This window comes from Carassius gibelio, chromosome A16 (genome assembly GCF_023724105.1).
Source record: "Carassius gibelio isolate Cgi1373 ecotype wild population from Czech Republic chromosome A16, carGib1.2-hapl.c, whole genome shotgun sequence".
Lineage (NCBI taxonomy): Eukaryota > Metazoa > Chordata > Actinopteri > Cypriniformes > Cyprinidae > Carassius > Carassius gibelio.
Genome location: NC_068386.1, coordinates 18,948,299 through 18,968,955, shown reverse-complemented (window position 1 = coordinate 18,968,955; position 20,657 = coordinate 18,948,299). Strand labels below are relative to the sequence as shown.

At 37.6% G+C, this 20,657-nt stretch overlaps 2 protein-coding genes across 3 annotated transcripts; both read left to right on the top strand.

The window, feature by feature from the left end:
- Positions 1-466: 466 nt before the first annotated feature.
- LOC128030835 (zyxin) lies at positions 467-8,545 on the top strand (the record flags this gene model as incomplete). Its single annotated transcript, XM_052618866.1, is given in 8 exon segments — positions 467-723; positions 1,712-1,807; positions 2,426-2,971; positions 3,788-3,920; positions 4,522-4,691; positions 4,906-5,084; positions 6,562-6,682; positions 6,778-8,545. Coding segments are annotated over 8 exon segments (1,616 nt in total), but the record flags the coding sequence as incomplete, so codon positions are not given.
- A 293-nt stretch (positions 8,546-8,838) lies between these two features.
- LOC128030834 (kell blood group glycoprotein homolog) lies at positions 8,839-20,486 on the top strand. Of its 2 annotated transcripts, XM_052618863.1 has the most exons (18): positions 8,840-9,323; positions 10,168-10,342; positions 10,421-10,738; positions 11,599-11,726; positions 11,861-12,019; positions 14,971-15,042; positions 15,154-15,342; positions 16,198-16,358; positions 16,463-16,580; positions 16,696-16,791; positions 16,878-16,976; positions 17,062-17,139; positions 17,260-17,363; positions 17,793-17,882; positions 18,119-18,186; positions 18,271-18,431; positions 19,673-19,762; positions 19,841-20,486. In XM_052618863.1, the coding sequence occupies exons 1-18, from the start codon at positions 9,297-9,299 to the stop codon at positions 20,003-20,005; spliced, it is 2,298 nt and encodes a 765-aa protein (XP_052474823.1). In that variant the 5' UTR covers positions 8,840-9,296; the 3' UTR covers positions 20,006-20,486. The 2 variants fall into 2 exon arrangements, with proteins under 2 accessions (XP_052474824.1, XP_052474823.1); XM_052618864.1 differs by lacking the exons at positions 18,119-18,186; positions 19,841-20,486 and having other exon boundaries at positions 8,839-9,323.
- The last annotated feature ends 171 nt before the right edge of the window (positions 20,487-20,657 follow it).

The window sequence follows — 20,657 nt, the reverse complement described above, 5'->3', positions numbered from 1 at the left end:
ATAAGAAAGCTCACTCTACTTGTTTTTCAGATTTAAGCTTTGTTTATCTTAGCAGTTTCTGTAACCGATTGCACAACTGTAGTAATTCTCTCCTCACCAGAAGAACAACATGTGCTCTTGGCAACAGAGTGCTTTTTCAGACGTGACTGGAAAAATATTTTTTTGGAGCAAAGTGTTTAAAGCATATTAACAACCAAGTATGACACACAGGATTAAAATAGCATTTTTCTGTCTTTTTTTTTCTTTTTATTTTTTTCTGGCATATTCATCATCTGTGTTGTCCATTAAATACCTGATGATCTAAATAGTTGTAGTAACAATGTACTGGATGCTAATGTTGGTGCAGAATGCAGATAAGCTATGCTGTCATGCTTTGTGTTGAGGTGAATAAACAATGCAGAAAGGGATTGTTTTGTTATTGTGAATTGGTGCGAGTGTAATTGAATTCACTGCCTCCGTTCATTAGACTTTCCGCCCCCTCCTCCTCCACTGGATGATGCAGAGCTTCCAGCCCCTCCTCCAGAATGCCTGATCATCCCCCCTGCATCTGATGCCCCTCCTCCTGCATTCCCAGCCCCGCCCCCAGTTGCAGAAGACCTGATCCTCCCTGCACCTCCTGAGGAATTAATCTCTGTACCTTCTGCCTCCTTCTCCCCACCCCCACCTCCTCCTCCACCTCCTCCTCCTCCTCTCCCTGAGACAAGTGCAGGTGTCAGCTCTCAGGTGGGTTTCCAAATACTTGATTTGATTTCATTTTGATTTTAGGTTTTTTTTCACGCCCTTATGTCATTCTCTATCTTTATGACTTTCTTATGTCTTTTCTTTTAAGACTAAAATGCTGTTGCACTATACTGACCACGGTTTCATCCCTCTTCAAACCTTTATAACTCCAGTCTGACCAGTGATGCACCACAATTATTTATTTACTGGGACACTGAGACCGAAATTAAAATCTTCACTTAGTTGAAAACTGAAAATAACAGTTATTTAATAATTGATTAATCAAATAAACACTCAAATGAAAACTAAGTCGTATACAAAAATTTTAATTATACATTTTTATAACAACTTTTTAATGATATAATGACTTTTCTATCCATGCATAAATTTAAACAGTGACTGTAATAAAAAAAAAACTTGCTTTCTTAACAAATAATGAAGGCATCGCTAACAGTTTAAGTATGAACATGTAATATATAATGCATATATTTAGGAAAATGTTCAGGTCATTGACCATGGTGCCTGATCCTGAACGTTTTGTAAATTTTAGGGCGTCTGATGACTCTTTAATATCTAATGTGGAGCAGTGCAGCTGTTTGTCATAGAAAGAGCATATTTCTCTAATCGCAAGACTGTCTTTCTCAGCTCTTCCAAATTTCTAAGAGTGTCATCCTTCTAATTTTGGATTCAAACAGTATTCTGCCCTTGTATTTAATTAAATGACTTGAACTAGGCATTAATTATAATCTCAGTTGCCTTCATCCTTATTTATATCTGTTCTTCACACTTTTAATGTTCTCTGGATTGTTTTCAGCTCTGACCCTGTCATTTTCTCTTTTGTTTGTACTCTGTCCCACACTTTTATTGCATCACATTTATATACTCTTGTTCTTTTTTTAAGACTACGTCTGATTTCATGGCTGATTCAACCCCTTTTTTTTTTATTCTCCCATATTCTCTCCTATATTGTCTCTTGTTTTGTTCTCCACAGAGGCTGTTACAGAAACAGACCAGTTTTGAAAGGCAGTTGGGCTCATTGACTGATATGTTATCAGAGATGGAGACTAGCGGACCTTTCAATCCAAAGGTAAACGCAGAGCCTTTAACCGCTGATGTTGTAATCTTGACATTCAGAGTTCAGCTATCTCTCATTCATTTTTAAAACTTAATTGGACGGTTTACCCCCAAAGAATTACAATTCTGTCATTGTTTATTCACCCTCATGTCATTTAAAATCAGTACGACTTGACTTTCTTTCGTAAAACAAGATATTTTGCAGAATGTTCATGCTGCTCTTTTACATACAGTGATGAAATATTTCTAAAGCACAATAAAACTAGTTCAAATGACTGTATAACAGAGGGCTAGAGAAAATATTATATTAATTTTACACATTTATTAAATCAATTAAATTTCAAACGAATCAATGTGGAAACAATTTAACTTGATTGAAAAAAAGAAAAGCCTAAAATAAAAAGATACTTGACTTTGATTCTGTAATCCCATTATAACATTTTCACAAATAAAGAAATTAAACGTAAACTAAGCATTTTGTTAACATTTTCCATGACTCTAAGTGGAAAAGGAATGAAAAATCATTTATGCAACATTCTGGCGCCCCAATTAGTGCTTTTGTAAGACTTAAGTTCCTTTTTTAAGTTCCATCAGATGCGTGACGTATTTCTATTTGTGTTTGTTTGCTCAGTTGCCTAGCAAGTTTTCATCAACCCCAGCGCCAAAGCCAGCAGCTCCTCCACCGACCACTCGTAAGCCTGCCCTTTCCTTTCTGCCTCCTCCTGAGCTGCAGGATCGTCCTCCCCCCGCCCCGTGGGCTGAGGAGCTACGTGCTCGAACACGACCGGCCAATCAGAACACAGCATCTGCCCCCGCACCTGTACAGTCATTTACTAAAGGCCCAACTGTTGCTCCAAAGAACAACTTCCCTCCCAGTCAGCTGAATTCAAACTTTGGATCCAAAACAGTTGCTCCAGCACCTTCGGGAGGCGCAAGAGGGTTTAACCACGTCGTTAAAACCCCCGCCCAAAGCTCTTTCCCACCACCTCCACCTGCCGCCCCTCCCGCCCCCGTTCCTCCACCAGCGAATATTCCTGCCCCTGCACCTACATTCAATCGCTCAGAAACATCTCCCACTGGCAGACAGCAAAGCTTTGCTCCGCCTTCCCCTGCTGCACCTAAAGCATCGCCCGTCCCGTCATTCAACAGACCAGCAGGAAACACTGTTCCACCAAAGGTGGGTCTGCTTTAGGTTGTGATGTGATACAGTCATATAAATAAAGATAATGTACTGTAACAAAATCACAAAGAATTCTATTGAAGAAAGTACCATTATTTAGTGGAAGGAGACTAGTTTTGTGGTTTTAGGATTTGTTTTAGTGAATGCAATTTTTTGTAAGAGCTGTCTCTAATTTTAGTATCATGACAAAAATGATACTAATTACATTATATAATTACATTATGTTTTATGTCAGTTTTATGTAATGCAGAACTGGTGTTGCAGTGTAAAGTCAGGAATACATGATTAAAGAGAAGCATAAAATAAAAGACAATAAATTGAATGTGCAGATAAGATATTGGTGAGATTTTGAATGGTGAAAAAAATTATACATTAAATTGGTCAAACATGACAGTAAAGTCATTTACGTCACAAAAGATTTCTATTTCAAAATGTTTTTGATCATTTTGCCTTTGTTCATCAAAGAATACTGAAAATCAATCAAAAACATTTCTGAAAGATCATGTGACACGAAAGACTGCTGAAAATCCAGCTTTACCAATACAGGAATAAATTATAGATTTTTTTCAAATATATTCAAATAGAAACATATTTTAAATTGTAATAATAGTTCGCAATATTACAGTTTTTACTGTGTTTTTGATCGAGAACATGCGGACTTGGTGAACATAAAAGACTTCAGTGAAAGTCAGTTATAGTTTAACATTACTTAAAAAAATAAATAAAATATGCAGATGTAGATCTGAAATGATCTTTAAAAAAAAAAACACACAATGTTTGAATGGAGTCATTTGTGCTTGTGTTGTATTTCAGGTGTCTGGTTCAGGTTCAGGTCCTGGTGGAGCGCCTCTCACTATGAGGGAAGTGGGTGAGCTGGAAAAAATGACTAAGGACTTTATTAAAGACATGGACAAACATCCTCCTGCGATCACCGCTCCAGCTGCAGGTACACCTCCACCTTGTTTACACAACCCACACCCTTGTGATCTCATTTATCTTTTTTATTTATTCTAATTTCAGTGACTTCCTTGTTTTGATGGTAATTTAACCCTTAGTCATAGACGTCCATATGGTTCTAGTTTAATGCTCAGCAGACAAGCTGTGATAAACACTGACTGTGCGATGGTGTCAGACTTCTCTGTAGGTGTAGGTGTTCAGCTTGATAGAGCTTCTCTATCTCCGTTTATTACTCTATTATCAGTGTCTAAACAGTACAGCGCTTCACCTCTCCCTTGTCTGGATCTCTCTGGATGAGTGTTGTAAGGATCTCACTGTCTTTGTCAGTATTGAGGACTTATTTGTTTCTTAGTAGCTTAGATGTGTATGTAGGTGAAAGCTAAAGATACTTTTTGATCCGTTTCGGATTTGATCAGCATACTTTCACATACTGTACTCCTGAAATACAATTTCATTGGTTTATTAGGTTTATTAAAAAAAAAAGGATCTTTGTAACACCCTAGAGACTAATCTGTGTTTACTGCTTCACAGTAAACCTTTCTGTACCTCATAAATCCCATTCGTAATGTGAAGGTACTTGTTTCTTTCAGAGGTGTGTGGTAATTGTGGAGAGGCTCTGTCTAGATCTCAGCCAGCGGTAAGAGCGATGGATCGACTCTTCCACTCGCACTGTTTCTGCTGCGTGACCTGTCAGCGCCCCCTGCAGGGCATGCAGTTCTACGACCGCGACGGGACGCCTCAGTGCGACGGCTGCTACATGGTGAGGAAAACCTGTTTAGACATGTGAAATAATTACAGAGTTTTGGTTTAGATTTCTGGAAATTAGAAGAAGATTATAGGTATGCAATTAACCAATTTGAATACTTTGTTAACATGTGGGGACTTATCCAGAGATGTTTTCAGACATAGTTCACTCGTTTTGTTGATTAAAGTGTGGCATTGTTTATCTTGGGCTGTGATTCGTGTGTTTGCAGAGTTCTCTGTCTGTGTGTTCCCGCTGCGGGGAGCGGATCACAGATCGTGTGCTGAAGGCGGTGGGCCAGTGTTTCCATGCTCACTGTTTCCTCTGCACTACCTGCGGCTGCACCCTGGAGGGAGCTCCTTTCATCACCGATGACCAAAACAAGCCTTACTGTGTCAAAGATTACCATCGGTGAGCCAACACCAAATCACAGACCAGTCACCAGAAAATCAGACATCTCTCAGTTATAGTTTACAGCATTTGAACTAATTATCCCATTCAGTCAGTCATCAGTGTTATAAACCAATCGGTCAGATTTCATATGGGTTGTTCTTTAACTGTGGACAAACTTCCCTAAACCACAAGTTTTGAAATTAGTTTCTTTCATTTTGTGGTGGGAATCAGTTTTTATAGGTTTTTGCGATTTGTTCATTTATTAGTTATCTTCTTATGTATTCTAAATGCATTGAAATAGCATTGAAATAAACAACTGCAACTTTTTTTTTTAGGATTTTATTTACATTACATTTATTCATTTAGCAGACACTTTTATCCAAAGCGACTTACAAATGAGGACAGTGGAAGCAATTAAAAACAACAAAAGAGCAATGTGCTATAACAAGTCTCAGGTAGCTTAAACGAAGAATATGTAGCAAGGGCTTTTAAATAATATAATAAATAAAAAGAAAACCGATAGAATAGAAAAAGAATAGAGCAAGCTAGTGTTAGAGGTCTCCTATATATATTGTATAATAAATGAAAAGAAAACAGAATACAAAAAGATTAGAAAGGTAGTTAGATTTTTTAAAGAATAGAATTAGAATAGTGAGTGTTAAAGTTAGAGGGTCAAATAAAGATGGAAGAGATGTGTTTTAAGCCGATTCTTGAAGGTGGCTAAGGACTCAGCTGCTCGGATTGAGTTGGGGAGGTCATTTCACCTGGAGGGAACATTTAATTTAAAAGTCCGTAAAAGTGACTTTGTGCTTCTTTGGGATGGCACAATCAAGAGACATTCACTTGCAGAACGCAAGCTTCTAGAGGGCACATAAGTCTGAAGTAACAGATTTAGGTAAATGGGTGCAGAGCCAGTGGTAGTTTTGTAGGCAAACATCAATGCCTTGAATTGTATGCAAGCAGCTATTGGAAGCCAGTGCAAATTGATAAACAGAGGTGTGACGTGTATTCTTTTGGCTCATTAAATTAATCTTATTTAGAGGTATTTATGAGCATTTATGAGTATTTATTGGAGTACAGTTTAGTGGGGTGGAGGTTATGCAATTTGAGCATTTGTATAAAACGTTTATGCAAATCATTTTCACGCTATATATTCTGAAATGGCTTGATTTCTTTTTTTTCTCACTTTGTATAATGTTTTTTAAATGTAATTGTTATGATGGATTTTCATACTTTAAGATTGAAAGTCGGACTATGATAAGATTAATACAGTAAAATCGACAAACAAAAGTCATTTTAAAATAGAAAGGTAAATGTAAAAAAAGTTTTGTGAACACAAAAAAGTTCTTTATAGAATAGAAATAAAAATCAACACTTGGGAGATAAAAGTGCCTGGAGTTATTAGAAACACCCATAAAAAAAAAAAAATCAATACGACGTTGCAAAAAAATGTTTTCTATATCTTAACCTCACTCCGTCTTGTTCTCGCCCTCAGCCGTTTCTCTCCTCTTTGCGTAAGCTGCAATGAGCCGATTGTTCCCGACCCTGGAAGTGAAGAGACCATCAGGGTTGTTGCCTTAGAGAAGAACTTTCACCTGAAGTGCTACCGCTGTGAGGTGTGGAGACCTTTACCTATCTGAACCAGCCACAGATTACAAAAATGATGCTTCTTAACTTTCAAATAAAAAATGTTAACTTTCTTTCATTGCAGGATTGTGCTCGCCCCCTTTCCATACAGCCAGACGATGATGGCTGCTATCCATTTGATGGCAAAATTCTGTGCATGAAATGCCACACCCAGCGTGCCAAGCAGGCCAAAAATTGATTGGTGGAACTTGCCACAAACCTAAACCAAATTTAAGACACTTAATTGTGTTTATGAGTGTTGTACTTCTCTTTTCCATTTCACATTGTCATTTTCTAATTTTCCTCATGTTTGCTCAATGACGGTTTCGTCGTCTCTCGACAAAGCTCTGCTGCTTTTTTCTGAAAGGCCTTATTCAGAGCTCGGCCGATAGCTTGCCCTTATGTCTTTCTTGTAGGGATTGATGTGTGCGAGCGCAGTGTTAGTGCCTCCGTGTTGAATGTTACACACAACAGTTTTTACCCCTAGATTCATATGTAAAGTGTTAGAGAAGTGATTTTTAGGACTGTTTTTTGGCTTGAATTTTTACTGTAGTGGCTGATTGGGTGCAGAGGTAATGTACTGCACTGCCGTCTCAGCTCAGCGAGCTGTACGACTCCCAGCATGCCTTTAAAAACATCCATAAATTGTACCACAGCTGACTACTGAGGTGAGACGTAAAGTCTGTTCATCCACAGCCATCCATGCACTTTCAATAAGGCTTTCCGAAACACACCTTGTAGTTGCTGAGAAGGGCTCTGTGTGAAATGTAGTCGCGACAAATGGAAAAGAAGCAAAAACAAAGGCAGGGAAAGATGAAAGAACACAGCGATTTGTGTTTTTGTCGTGCATGCATCATTTATAGAACTGTTTGGCTGTAAATGAACAAATATTTTAAGAAGCACATTCGTTTCGTCCTAAAACGTATCGATCAAAATATGTGCATTGATTATCGTAGCCAGAATCAGTGCAGTGGTTTTTCACTCCATTAGGTGTTTAAGGATTGCACAAACGTAACTCAGTTTGATGAAAAAGTATTTCCAAAGTAAAGCACATCAGCTGACTGATCAAGTATATGACACTGTAGCTAAAGCTTTTTAAAAGCATCTGGATTATGGATGGTATCATCAACACAAAGGCTACAGGATATTTTGGAAATATATAGAGCAGAATTATGACAAAACATGATTCTGAAAAAACTGAACTCTGAATTTTTAACAGCCACCATCGACTGTGATTAATGCACAAAATTCCAGTTTTCCGCCTGTTGTGTTTCATGTCTATTTTTGTGTGTGTTTATGATAGAAACTACTGTCTCACTAACACCACTTATTTTGGCTTTGAGAGGTAGCACTGATATGATTTTCAGAATTACTGTCTCTCTGTGTTTCCATAGCTCTCTGTTTCTCTATGCACCTGTTTCCCTCGACCGTCTTGTTCTCGTATTTCATGTAACCGAATAAACCGATGGCTCCCATCATAAAAAAAACATCCTTACATGACCAAATCCAACACATTATGCATGATCTGTTGTTTTTGTTATTACTGAGTTTTTATACATCATGTCTTCACAGTTGCCTTATTTTCATGCTGGTATCACAGTACTGCTAAATGCAGTAAGCTGTTTTCGACCAGTTGAACACTTCTGGTTTAGCTTCCATGTATTTACCATTAACTAGTACTTTGTCTCTTTTATTTTTTTTTGTAAAAAAAAATAAAAATAAAATCATCTCTTAATCTGTGAATGTGTGCATGTTTACGGTCGAAAGTATGCCAGCGTGTTATTTTTGCTATCATTGTTTTCCTTCCACATTTGTACTGTATTCTGGACTAATAAAAGTATGAAATTGACAAACCAAGCACTTTTTTTGATCTGTCGCTGGACCTAAAAGAGGTTTCTTGAATGTCTTAGTCTCTCCCGTCTCCGTTTCATTTTCTTCTTACAGGAATGTGTATTTTTGAAGTTCTGTGAATGTTTGTGGTTTAGTCATGTGACGGCTTGCAAACAAGTTCGTTCCCACGCAATGTGTGACGTGCTCTTTTGTGGTTTTGCTCCTCTCACACCCCCTCATTTCTTATCAGCTCGCCCCAGCCCCAGCACATGCACCACTGATAGTCAGGAGTGGCGACGTCGGTGTATGTAAAAATTTCGCATTGAAGGTGTATAGAAATTAATATTAACCATGCCACTTAATATACTGAGGAGCTTTATAATGTACTTTTCCCATTTAGTGTTTGTGATTCCCCAAGTTTACATTTGGTGACTTGATCCAATTGATGGATTTTGGAGGAAAATCATCTTTTGGCCCTCGTGAATTTAAGAAATGGTGAGATTCCTGAAATGCATGCATAAACGCCCCATTTATGCGTGTGTGTAAAAGAGAGGGGTCTTGTGGGAAGCCAAGTCGTCACACGTTTATCAGTCAGAGAAAGTGAACAGAGAGCGTGATGAGGGAAGATAGTAGTTGGATGACTTGTGGTTGACGGAAGGGAGATAGAAAGAGGAACAGTGTGACGAAATAGAAAGCTTCGCTGGAAGAACATTATGTTGGAAGAATCCTGACCAAACGGACACAAAAGAGAAAAGAAAGAAGAAGAAGAACAGGATGGACGAGAACCCAGCTGTTGGTCAGGTGAGGCTTTCGAGATATACCCACTGTTTTCCATTTTTGGGCTTTTGCCAGTTTTATTAATAGGACAGTGGTAGTCGCAGGAAATGACAGAGGGTGATGGGATCAGGAAACACCACAAGCCAGATTTGACCTGGGGTTACCCATGGAACTCTAGAGTTTTGCCTAAATTATAAAGTTCTATATAGATGGGTGGTGTTGTGTAAATTAGACTCCCAGTTCAATGTCCTCTAGTCAACGATATGCCCTTTTATTGTCGTCGTGATGCTTCACGTATAGTTTTTTTATTTTTATTTTACATTGTAAAGGAGTATTTTTTCTTCTACTTCTTCTGAAAGCTTTGAGACAATAGCAGAGACCCTCGTGAACTGCATTGTGCTTTGGTCAACCGGAGTTCGAATCTCGGCTTGTTGTCCTTTTGTTACGAACTAAACGTCCTGTCAGCTCTCCAATATCGTGTAAGCTTTGAAAAAAATAAATAAATAAATGAAAAAAGAAAAGAAAGACTATACATTTAGAAAAGATTACTTCAAATCAAAATGCCATATCCCCGTGTTTATTAATTTGAGGAGAAGCTGTATGTTAAGCAGGGAAATACATTTTCCCTTAGAACAAAGACATAAAAGTGTATTCCCCTTCTGTAAGGTTTAACGAAACAAGTGTGTTTCTACATTTTCATTGTTCTTTAGTGAACATTCATTGGATTCGCTCTCATTGTGGATGTTTGACTGCCAGTGTCATTTCAATCGGCCATAAGACTGGACAGGGACATTAAATGGACATTTCCGTACATCCATCTCTATAAAACATAAAGAGTGAGTCATTTGTTAACCTTATATCCCAACAGGAAATGGTCACAACGCCAGAGGAACAGCCTCAACCACATCCATTGGTCTGCAACAAGTACCGCAGGATCCTATTGGTTGGTTTTGCCTTTTCTCTCTTCGCAGCTGCGTTAGGTTTGGGAGTCTATTCCCACCTGCAAAAGACTGCAGACCCCTGGACGTCACAATGGAAATCAGGTACAACGCTAGGAACTACGGTAGAACTCATGGTATAGTTTTAATAACTGTGGTCCTAATATCTCTCTCTTGTTCCAGCTGGTCCTCCTTGCCTTTCTCCCGCCTGTCTAAGAGCATCACAGCTTTTTTCTGTTGCCATGGATCCCTTTTCTCACCCCTGTGACTACTTCCTGTTTGCCTGTGGGACAGGTGGATCTTACGCCAGCGAAGAGAGCCACAGTATCAAGAGGGTCTTCAATGAAGACAACACAGAACTAGACAAAAAAAGAGAAGCGAGGACAGGAGGAATAGTGAGGATGAGAAGAGAGACCGATTTCCAAGGAGAAAGTGATGGGCGTCAAGTCAAATTTCCAGACAGAAAGTCTGCTTTACTGAAAACTATTAAGGAAATACTAGGTTAGTGAAATTCCACTATGGATATTTTGTACCTGAAATAGTTTCCATATCTGCTTCTGTCTCTCTATCTTCTTGAGCCCAGACTGGTTTACTGGGCTTCTTGTTGGTCAGACTTCTCTCTTGGCTAGTTTTAAAGAGGTTGTGGCACAAAAAGTTGCATTGTAAGGTAAGTAGCAACAGATCTTTTCTTCCGCTTTGTGACAACCGTCTGAGTTAAAAAGGAAAAAAAAAAAGGAACGGGACTTGGTTTTGTCCACCGGGAGTTGATTGGATGGAGGAAGTCGATTATAAGAAAGGGGCAGGGTTTAAATGGACTAAGTGATTGGAGAAATCCAGAATACACCACTAGAGAGAAGTCTGGTGTTATACTGGAAGACTGAGTGATGCATTGATTAAAAACGAGAATAATGTGATTACAATAATAAAAAAAATGACTGATGCATTGATGACTCATTTACAATAAGATTAATAAGATGCATTTAAAATATTTATAGGGTGAATGTCTGGAGCACCAGCTTTAACTAAAACCAGCAATTCATCTTTGGCTGGTTTGAGTTTAATGGTTGATCTATTTTCTAGTGATTAATATATTGCTCAGTGTATATGTTGCTCTATGTGTCTATCATTCTGTCTATTGCTTGTTCTGCTGTTTTTGTCCTAGGATAGACTTTTTTTAATGATCAGGCAAGACTTTGTCAAAAAAAAATTGTCGTAACAAACTTTTCTTTTCTAGTAAATACTTGGTTTTGCCTCTGGTGAAACAGAAAACTTAAAACTTAATTTAGTAGCCGTTTATGCTATTGTAGAAAACAATCTTGAACCGTCTTGACATTCAGTCTGTATGATCCCTGTGTGATCAGAGGCTCCTGAGGAGGGCGTTTCTGGGAATGCTGCAGAACAGAAAGCAAAGAAATACTTCAAAACCTGCATGGATGCAGAATCTCCAGAGAAAGTGGGCTCAAAACCCTTCCTCACATTAATCGAGCAGGTACACAAATTTTTAGGATGAAGGAAACTATAAAACACTTTCATTGCCTTGTGTATTTTGTTCCAATGTTCTTTTTCTTTTGATTTACTTTTGACCCCCCACCCCTCTCTCTCTCTCTGTGTGTGTGTGTGTAGTTAGGTGGCTGGGCAGTCTCAAAAGGGATGAATCGGACAGATTTTAACTCTACCCTCGCCCTGCTAATGGGCCAGTACTCCACATTTCCTTTCTTCAGTGTGTATGCAGGGTCAGACTCTGGTGAAGAGCAAGCGGCTTCCAGTCAACACTACATACAGGTGATTACTGATGAAGGTAGAATATAAGCAATTAGTAGCATAATTTACAGCTTTCTCAATACTTAGGTGAACAACAGTATGCTACAGAGCCCAGCAAATGGCATGCAGGAAAAAATAGTAGGCTAAATCGTGCCCAAAAGTAATCATGTGCACGTTTTCGTAAATTGAGGGAACTAATTAGTAAATTGTGCGCACAATTTATAAATTTCTTTCTTGCATGTCATGTAGTATGTGGGCTAAACTATGTATCATTTATCTTTGCTTTGGAACAAATGCATTCAATAACTACTACTTTCAAATTACATGATTTATTTTCTCATTCAGACACAACAACTGCCAAAATTCTGTGTACATGCCAATTTGCATGTCAACAGATTTTAAAGGGGTCATATGACTAAAAAGAACATTATTTTGTGTGTTTGGTGTAATGAAATGTGTTTATGCGTTTTAAGTTTAAAAAAAACATTATTTTCTGCATATTGTACATTATTGTTTCTCCGCTGTGTCCCGTCTTTCTGAAATGAGTAGATTTTTACAAAGCTCATGGTTCTGAAAAGCGAAGTGTGCTCTGATTGGCCAGCTATCCAGTGCATTGTGATTGGATGAATAAGCATGTGATGAAAATGTTATGCCCCTTACCATACTGTGATTCCGTGTGTCCCGGCGCAACGAGACAAAACAATAAAACCCATTATAATGACTTATACTGTGTAGAACACTTATATCGTTCCTGTAGCTCAAGTGGTAGAGCAATGCGTTACCAAGCATAAGGTTGTGGGTTCGATTCCCAGGGAGCATGTTAGGTAAAATTGTTAACTTGAATGCACTGTAAGTCGCTTTGGATAGAAGCGTGTGCTAAATGCATTAATTTAATTTAATTTACTGTCTTTTTACATTTATAAACATAAAACCTTGTCTGCATTTGTGATCTGAGAAACGACAAACAACAGGCACTAATCTACACTGCTCAAAACTCACGTTTGAATCATCAGTGGCAAATCCTTTAAATATGAAAACAAAATAGTTGTAACATTGTAGTCTACTCTCCCAGGTTCAGGAAACTGTCCTCTATAAAATGCATTGCACAGACATTAATATTTGGTATGAACTGTTCTGGAACAGTGTTGTAAATACAGCTTAACCACTGATTTCTAGTTGTTTCCTCTTTTAGAAGGCCACACAAATGATTTTTGCTTTTGCAATGTAACACAGTGTCACCCCGAAATGGCAGCTGCGGCAGCAACAATACTACAGCGAGAACTGGAACATTAAATGATGAGTGCTATGTTCATTATTACATCCAACAACAGAACACCTCAATCGCTTATGAGACATTCATGTCTACATCTTCTCTGGCATCTAAACAATGGTGGACTGAAGACACTCAAGGCGTGTCTAAAGTAAGACGCCAGTCCAGTTTGTGGTGAAACACTACTGTCAATCTAGTCTCTGCCTCAGAAGCCACGCCCACTGACCAATGACTGAACGTCTGATGCATACAGCACACAAAAGTGGAAACACTTCAGGAGTTTCGAAGTGTGTCGTGTTCTTTAAAGGGGTTGTTGACTTTTTTTTTTTTCTAGGCTTGATTGTGTTTATTGAGTGCAGACTAAAGAGTTATTGCTTCATTTAAAAAAAAAAAAAAAAAAACATTATTTTTCTGATGAAGCCCCTCCCTCAGAAATACGTGATTGTTTAGCTGGTCCAGTGTGCTGTAATTGGCTGAACCGCCAGTGCTCATCTGAATTGTCCCGCCCCTCACCTCAGTAGCATGTGCTCTAGTTGTTAACTCTGGCATCCTCTATATTGCTTATCAATTTGAGCCCGATTGAGACACAGAGGATATTTGTTGTTGTATCATACTTTTAGATACACTGCTATTTGTAAATGCTACTGCTTCTGTTAGCTTTTAATATACGATTTTACTCTGATCATCTAAATGCTGGATTCTCAAAAGTACGTGAAATATTTTAAGTTTGTGACTTAGAATCTTTATAATACGTTGGAGAGTTTTACGCATCGGTCTGTTATTGTGGTGACATTTCCACGCCCCGAAACGTGACACTGAATGAAACTAACTGTAATTGGTTGTTTGACATATCGGTCAAACGGCTTCATGGCCAGGCCTTGGCCAATGAAAGCTGCCATGGAGTCCAGTGGCAATGCAAGAGTACTGGCATTCAAACTTTCATGGGAGGGGCCTGTTTTTGTGACGTCACAAAGACAGACATCTGAGATTGGCTCGATTTGAGAAAGAAATAAAGATTTAGTAGAAAGAAAAATAAAACACTGGGTGGAATTTTATCATTATAGGGTGGTTGTGTACACACACTGCCAATACACATTTCAGTTCAAACAGCCTGTAAAGTTGCATGTAGTATTCATCCAATGACCCCTGCAACTTTTAAATAGAATATCTCTTTGGGTTTGAGACTTTAGTCTTTGCAACTTTAGGGATCTTATCTCTTCACAAACAGCTTGTAACCCTCCAAAGAGAAAGGAAAACTTATGACCCCTTTTTTAATAAAACTGAAAATTGAGTTTGAAAAAAATGGACCTATAAGTATTGAGAAATTGGTCCTAGCAATTATAAAATGCTGTAAAATCCCCATGAAACTATTTTATTTTCTGTTTTGATGTATTACTGTTTTTAAGTTAATTACAATTAGATTCCGTGTATTTTGTATGAAAGTTTATTTCCACCGCAGAACAAAAAATAAATATGGTAACTGTGACTTTGTATCTTACCATTCTGACTTTCCCCCCTTTGTATTCTGAATTTATATCTCACAGTTTACTGTTTTCTTGGAATTCAGATTTACGATTTATAAACTCAAAGCAGTGCTTTGTGTTACGCCCCTGTGTGAATGAATCTTCAATATTTTGGTTTGTTTTTGAGATTGTTTTACACTCTATATCTTGGTTAAAAATGTCCATGTACATTTCCACAGATTGATGAGCCATATTTTCAATTTCCTATTGACTGGAATAGCAAGACACAGAAATCCAAAGCTAGTACTCGGGTAGGTATTAACTATTCTATAGCACCACACGTGTTCATATTGCATTATTTCTACAGGGTTCTTCGGTATTTTGCTAACTTCTCTTTTGTTGTCTCTGTTCCTCTTTCTCAGTATTTGCGCCCATTCTACATGTCTTGTGGTCAGTACTTGGCTCTCTTGGGTGTACCCTCCAATGAAACCACTCAGCACTGCGGTCTTTACATATCTCTGTCCACAACTCTGGCTCTGGGCACGTCCCCTCTCAGCTACCGCCTCAGTCAGAAGTTACTCTACCACAGAATTACCATCCAAGAGCTACAGGTCTGTGCACACATCTGATTCACTCTATGTCATTAGAAATGGGTTAGTTACAAATAAGAAAAGTAGTCACTCATATTAATAATAATCCCTTCTCTGCATTCTCTCTCTTGTGGCTAAGCAGTAACTGAGTGCTTATATGATATACCATTAGAATGTAAATTATTGGTTACTACATGCTAGCTAGCTAGCTATACCTCACTGTCATTGATATTTACATTTTCCCCATCATCATCCTGCCTCATCTGGTTCTCACCCCTCGAATTGTTCAACTCCAGACTTTAAAGATTGATATTATAGAGCCATTATACAATCCTTACTAATAATTATATTAAAACACATTTTAGTAATTATATAAAGAAATGTGGATTGTGCATAAAAATAAATACTCCAGATAGTTTAATTATGATTTGATATCAATAAGTCTTAAGTGAAATATCAATAAATATATTATGGTTTGAAGTATACCTAGTATGAAATGAGTGTATTTGAAATAAATCATTGCATAGTTATAATAACAACACCAGAACAGATGATTTTGTTTTTCGAACTACATGACTTGGATTTGGCGGACAGAAGTTTTTGCAATATTAATGATACCTTTCTAAGAAATGATATTAATATGCCAACTTTTTGCCAAAATGTGCCAACATTTTCAGAAATTAATTCAGAAACTAAAACATTTGTATCATAGAAGATGTCTAGGCCTATTCAAGTTATAGTAAATGATATGCATTTATTATATATTTTTGAATACAATGATAGATCTGGACAAAAAAATGTAATCTAAAAAATTAATTAACCCGAATAATATACAATACCTAAAATGTGTACTAATGGACTTCCTGTCCCTCACAGACTCTGGCTCCAGCCATTGATTGGCTTGCTTGCCTACAAGCCACATTTCAGCCTCTTCCTATCAACCAATCAGATCTTGTTTTAGTCCACAATCTCCCGTACATTATGCAAATGTCCCAGACAATCAGTAAATGGCAAATCCAGCATGAGATGATGGGCACGTAAGTCACATTATAGTCAGATTTTCTTGGGCAAATGTCATAGATCTTGATTATTAACACAAGTTTTTGTCTCTCCATATGTGCTTGTGTGTAAATATCTGCAGCCGTCCACTTCATACATACATGATCTTTAGTCTTTTGCACACACTCATTCCCGCTCTGGACTCGAGGTTCTTCCAAACAATGAGAAACTTTTCCATCGCAACTGGAGACACACAAGAGGTGGGTCTGCATTGAATAAATTACCCACAATGCATGTTTGTGTAAAGTGAAGCGGTGTAGACTGCATTCTATATTCCTCTCACTTATACTGTTACACTTATACACTTGATTTTAGGAGATCCCACGCTGGTTGCGATGCATTCAGCAGACGGAGCGAGGGTTTGACGCTCTACTCAGTCATGCAATTAAAGAAAGACACGCACAGAACGAGGTACATTTTGGTTGGACCTCATGAACATGAATTGAATAGAGCAAAGTCACATTTTGATATCAGGGGTGTTTTTCTGTCCTTGCCAGGCTGAGGAGCTGATTCATGATGTTTATTTGTCCCTCAAGAAGAAACTAACAGGTTTGAGCTGGAGGGACGACAGATCATCAGCCTTTATTTTGAATAAGGCATGTTGTGAATCATATACAAAACCATATCCTACTGAAACAGTATATGGATGATCAGATAATTTTGTACTGTGTATTTTTTCAGACTAAATCTCTTAATCCAAGACTCTCCACTAAAACAAATAACCTCAGTCATGCAGAACTCAACCATCTCTATGCAGAGGTAAATGAATGAATTGCAATTCATTTTGATGAGTGAATTAACATTTTCATTTATGGATTCCTTCCTTCACACTGAGAGGGCTTCATTGGCCGTTTCTCTCTCTCTCTCTCTCTGCACCAGGTGGTTTTGAGCGAGGAGGATTTTTTCTCCAACTATCTGCAGATGCTGGCGCTGGAGCAGAAGAGCAGGAGCAGACTGCTCTCACACGGCACACAGACTGAAGGGTTAGTGCTCTCATATTTGCAGTGACATTTTGGGTAATGTTTTGTCAATGTCAAGTATGAGAAAATATTTTTTAGTTAAAATAACATATTACGTTCATATGAATTAATAGTCTCATATTTATTTGAATTGTTTTGATCTTTCTTGGGTTGTCGCTATTCTGATTTTACAGTTGTGATGTAATGGGAGTAGCAACATATATTATCCTCCATATCGTGATGTACATCCAAGTGAAATGGATTATTGAAAATGAAAAAGTATAGGGCAGAGGCTTAATTCTATCCATTGGTTGCTGATTGATTGGTGGAAGATCTGAATGCAAGCTTTAGGTTGATCATAGTTATGCATTTAGAAAATAAATAGGGTGAATTTACATTTGTTGCCAACTTTGTCATCATCCATTTTGCATTTCTGTCTTCCTTCACCTCTAGTTTGTCTATCACTCCATCCATCTCTGGTAATGACATCATCATCCCTGTTGGAATGTTCGTGTCGCCCTTCTTCCATTCCTCATATCCCAGGTATCTAGTGACAGCAGGAAGCAGGAAGCAGAACATTCATTCAGTGGAAATACTATTACATTCCAAGATATATTTCACACCACTTTTAATAAAATAGTGGTATTCTGAAATGCTGCTGTGAATCATAATGAATGAATTTGATGCTCCCTGTTTTTATGCATCATTTTTTAATCCACTCTTCTAGTTTTATTGTGCTGAAGATGTTATATGCATGCATTAAAATCAATATTATATAGGGCACTGAATTATGGCACACTGGGATCTCTGATGGCTAAAGATCTTCTCCACCTTCTGCTCCCTGATAGTACGTCAGTATGGACCTCATTCACTCAATGTGAACGTGCATGTGTGTGAGTGTTTTTTAATGCCGTCTGTTTTTCATCACTAGTCCACATGCAGGCCAACAATCCAGGGTCCGAGAGCATGTGCATATGGACTCATTATCTGAGTGTGACCAAGGATCCAGGACGGGTCGGCACATTCTCTCTTTCCCCCTTTGAACAGCAGGAGGTTTGGGTGCAGTACACTGCTCTACAAGTGGCGCTGGATGTAAGCTAACTTACCGTAGACCAGGGGTTTTCAATCTTTTAGATGACACAAACCCCCAAATATGACTATCCTTCTGTGGGGGGACCTTCATCATAAAAGTCTAAGACGTTATTTGCAAAATATTTTGTTTCCATTAAAGGAATAGTTCAGCAAAAATGAAAATTTGTTGATAAATTACTTGCCCTCAGGCCATCCAATGTCTAGGTGAATTTGTTTCTTGGAGAAATGTACCATTACATCATTTGTTCACCATTGGTTCCCCTGCGGTGAATGGGTGCCATGAGAATGAGTGTTCAAACAGCAGATAAAGTACTCAACACAACTCCAGTCCATCAAGTAACGTCTTTTGTTGTGAAATGCTGCGTATCAATTCACATATTTTTTTCCTTCAAACTTTTGCTTCTGTCTAAAGTATTCTCTATCCTCAATATTGCTTTCTCCAGTGGAAAAGTCATCTCGTCCGAATCAGGAGAGAAATATGCACAGATCAAGCATTGTTTACAAGCAAAAACTATCCAATATATGTAGGAGGACTTTGATGTGATGGATTTTTTTCACTGGGGGAAGTGTTATTATGGTTATATGGATTATGCTATAGCAAAAAAAAAAAAAAAAAAGTTTAAAGTTAAAATTACTTGATGGAGTTTTCTTACAAACTCACAAATTTTTTTTTTTTACTTCATTTACCTTAGAAGTTAACTGATGGACTTAAGTTATATGCATTACTTATGACTTATTGTGATGTCTTTATCAGCTGTTTGAACTCATTCTGACGGCACCCATTCACAGCTGAGGATCCACTGGTGAGCAAGTGAAATAATGCTCAATTTCTCACAATCTGTTCTGATGAAGAAAACCCAACCACAAGGATGGTCTGAGGGTGGGTACATTTTCAGCAATTAAAAACTTTGGATGAACTACTCCTTTAAGCAAAAATATTGTTTTTCTTACTCACGGTAGTACTGTACTGTTATATTTATAATTTATTTTCACATTTATTTTAATCTAACTTTTAGTTGTTTATTTTAACCTATTTTTATTTATCTGAAAATGTTTTATTTATTATTTATTTTTACATGATTTCCAATGTTTTTATTTTAAACTTTTAATCGCACGCCCTTGCGGCCCTCAACTTGAAAACCCTTGCTCTAATCTACGACAATCTTTTCATTGTTATTTAACAATGAACCCAACTTTCATCTTTTTCAACATTTTATGTTCCATATTTTGTTTCTCTACAGGCCTATAAGATGAGTTTCACAAGGCATCCGGAAGACTCATCTCTATCAGGCCTCTCTTACATTCACCTGTTCCTCTCTTCCTTTACAAAGGTACAGAGAATGTCAATGAGAAATGTATAAGACCTCGGGCATGTGTGCTAATCAAAATGTTCACATCATATGTTACAGGTATCGTGTGATGCTGACTCCTATCATGAGTTCATGCCCTTTGAACCTTCCTTCCTGGTGACAGTCCTGTGTTCAAACTCCAGCTTCTGCCCCAAACCGCTGACCTGTGTGAATAAATCTCAGAGTTTTCCTCGAGAGATGTGTCAGAGTCGGACGCTGCACTGAATCGTGTCTGCTGAGACCTTTTGGAGCTTGTTTTGGACTATTGAACCATTGGAGCTGCTCACTGTTTAGTAAAAGAAGATCATTCTAGAGATCATAAAACTTTTTATATTTACTTGTTAAATAATGGGTTTAGTAAACATACATTTAAGCAATATCATCACATTTGATAAGTCATGTACAGTATGATGAACAGTTAAAACCTGCTTGTTTCTCTCACAGCACTTAGAAAATGTACCATGCTTTTACTATAGTATTGAATTTGGGGGGAAATGTTGATTCATAAAAATATATATATTTTTGGGAAGGGAGGGAATTAATAATATTTTTTTCATAGTTTGTTTACAATGTCACACTGGTTTACATGTGGTTACTATTAAAAGCCACAGTTAAACTGGTTACTGTCTGAATGTATCATGAATGCCACTTTTAGATTTGAAATGTATTATATTTGGATGAAACATAAAAAAAAGTATTTTTTGCATGTGTGCTTTTTGGTCTGTTACATATACATATAACATACTATTTAATGTTTTAGTGCATAACAGTAATCAGTACAAAAATTAAAGGATTATGTACATGAAATCAAACATTATATAATTATCTTAATCTCAAAGGGAATAAAAGAGAGATTACATTAAAACGCAAAATACAT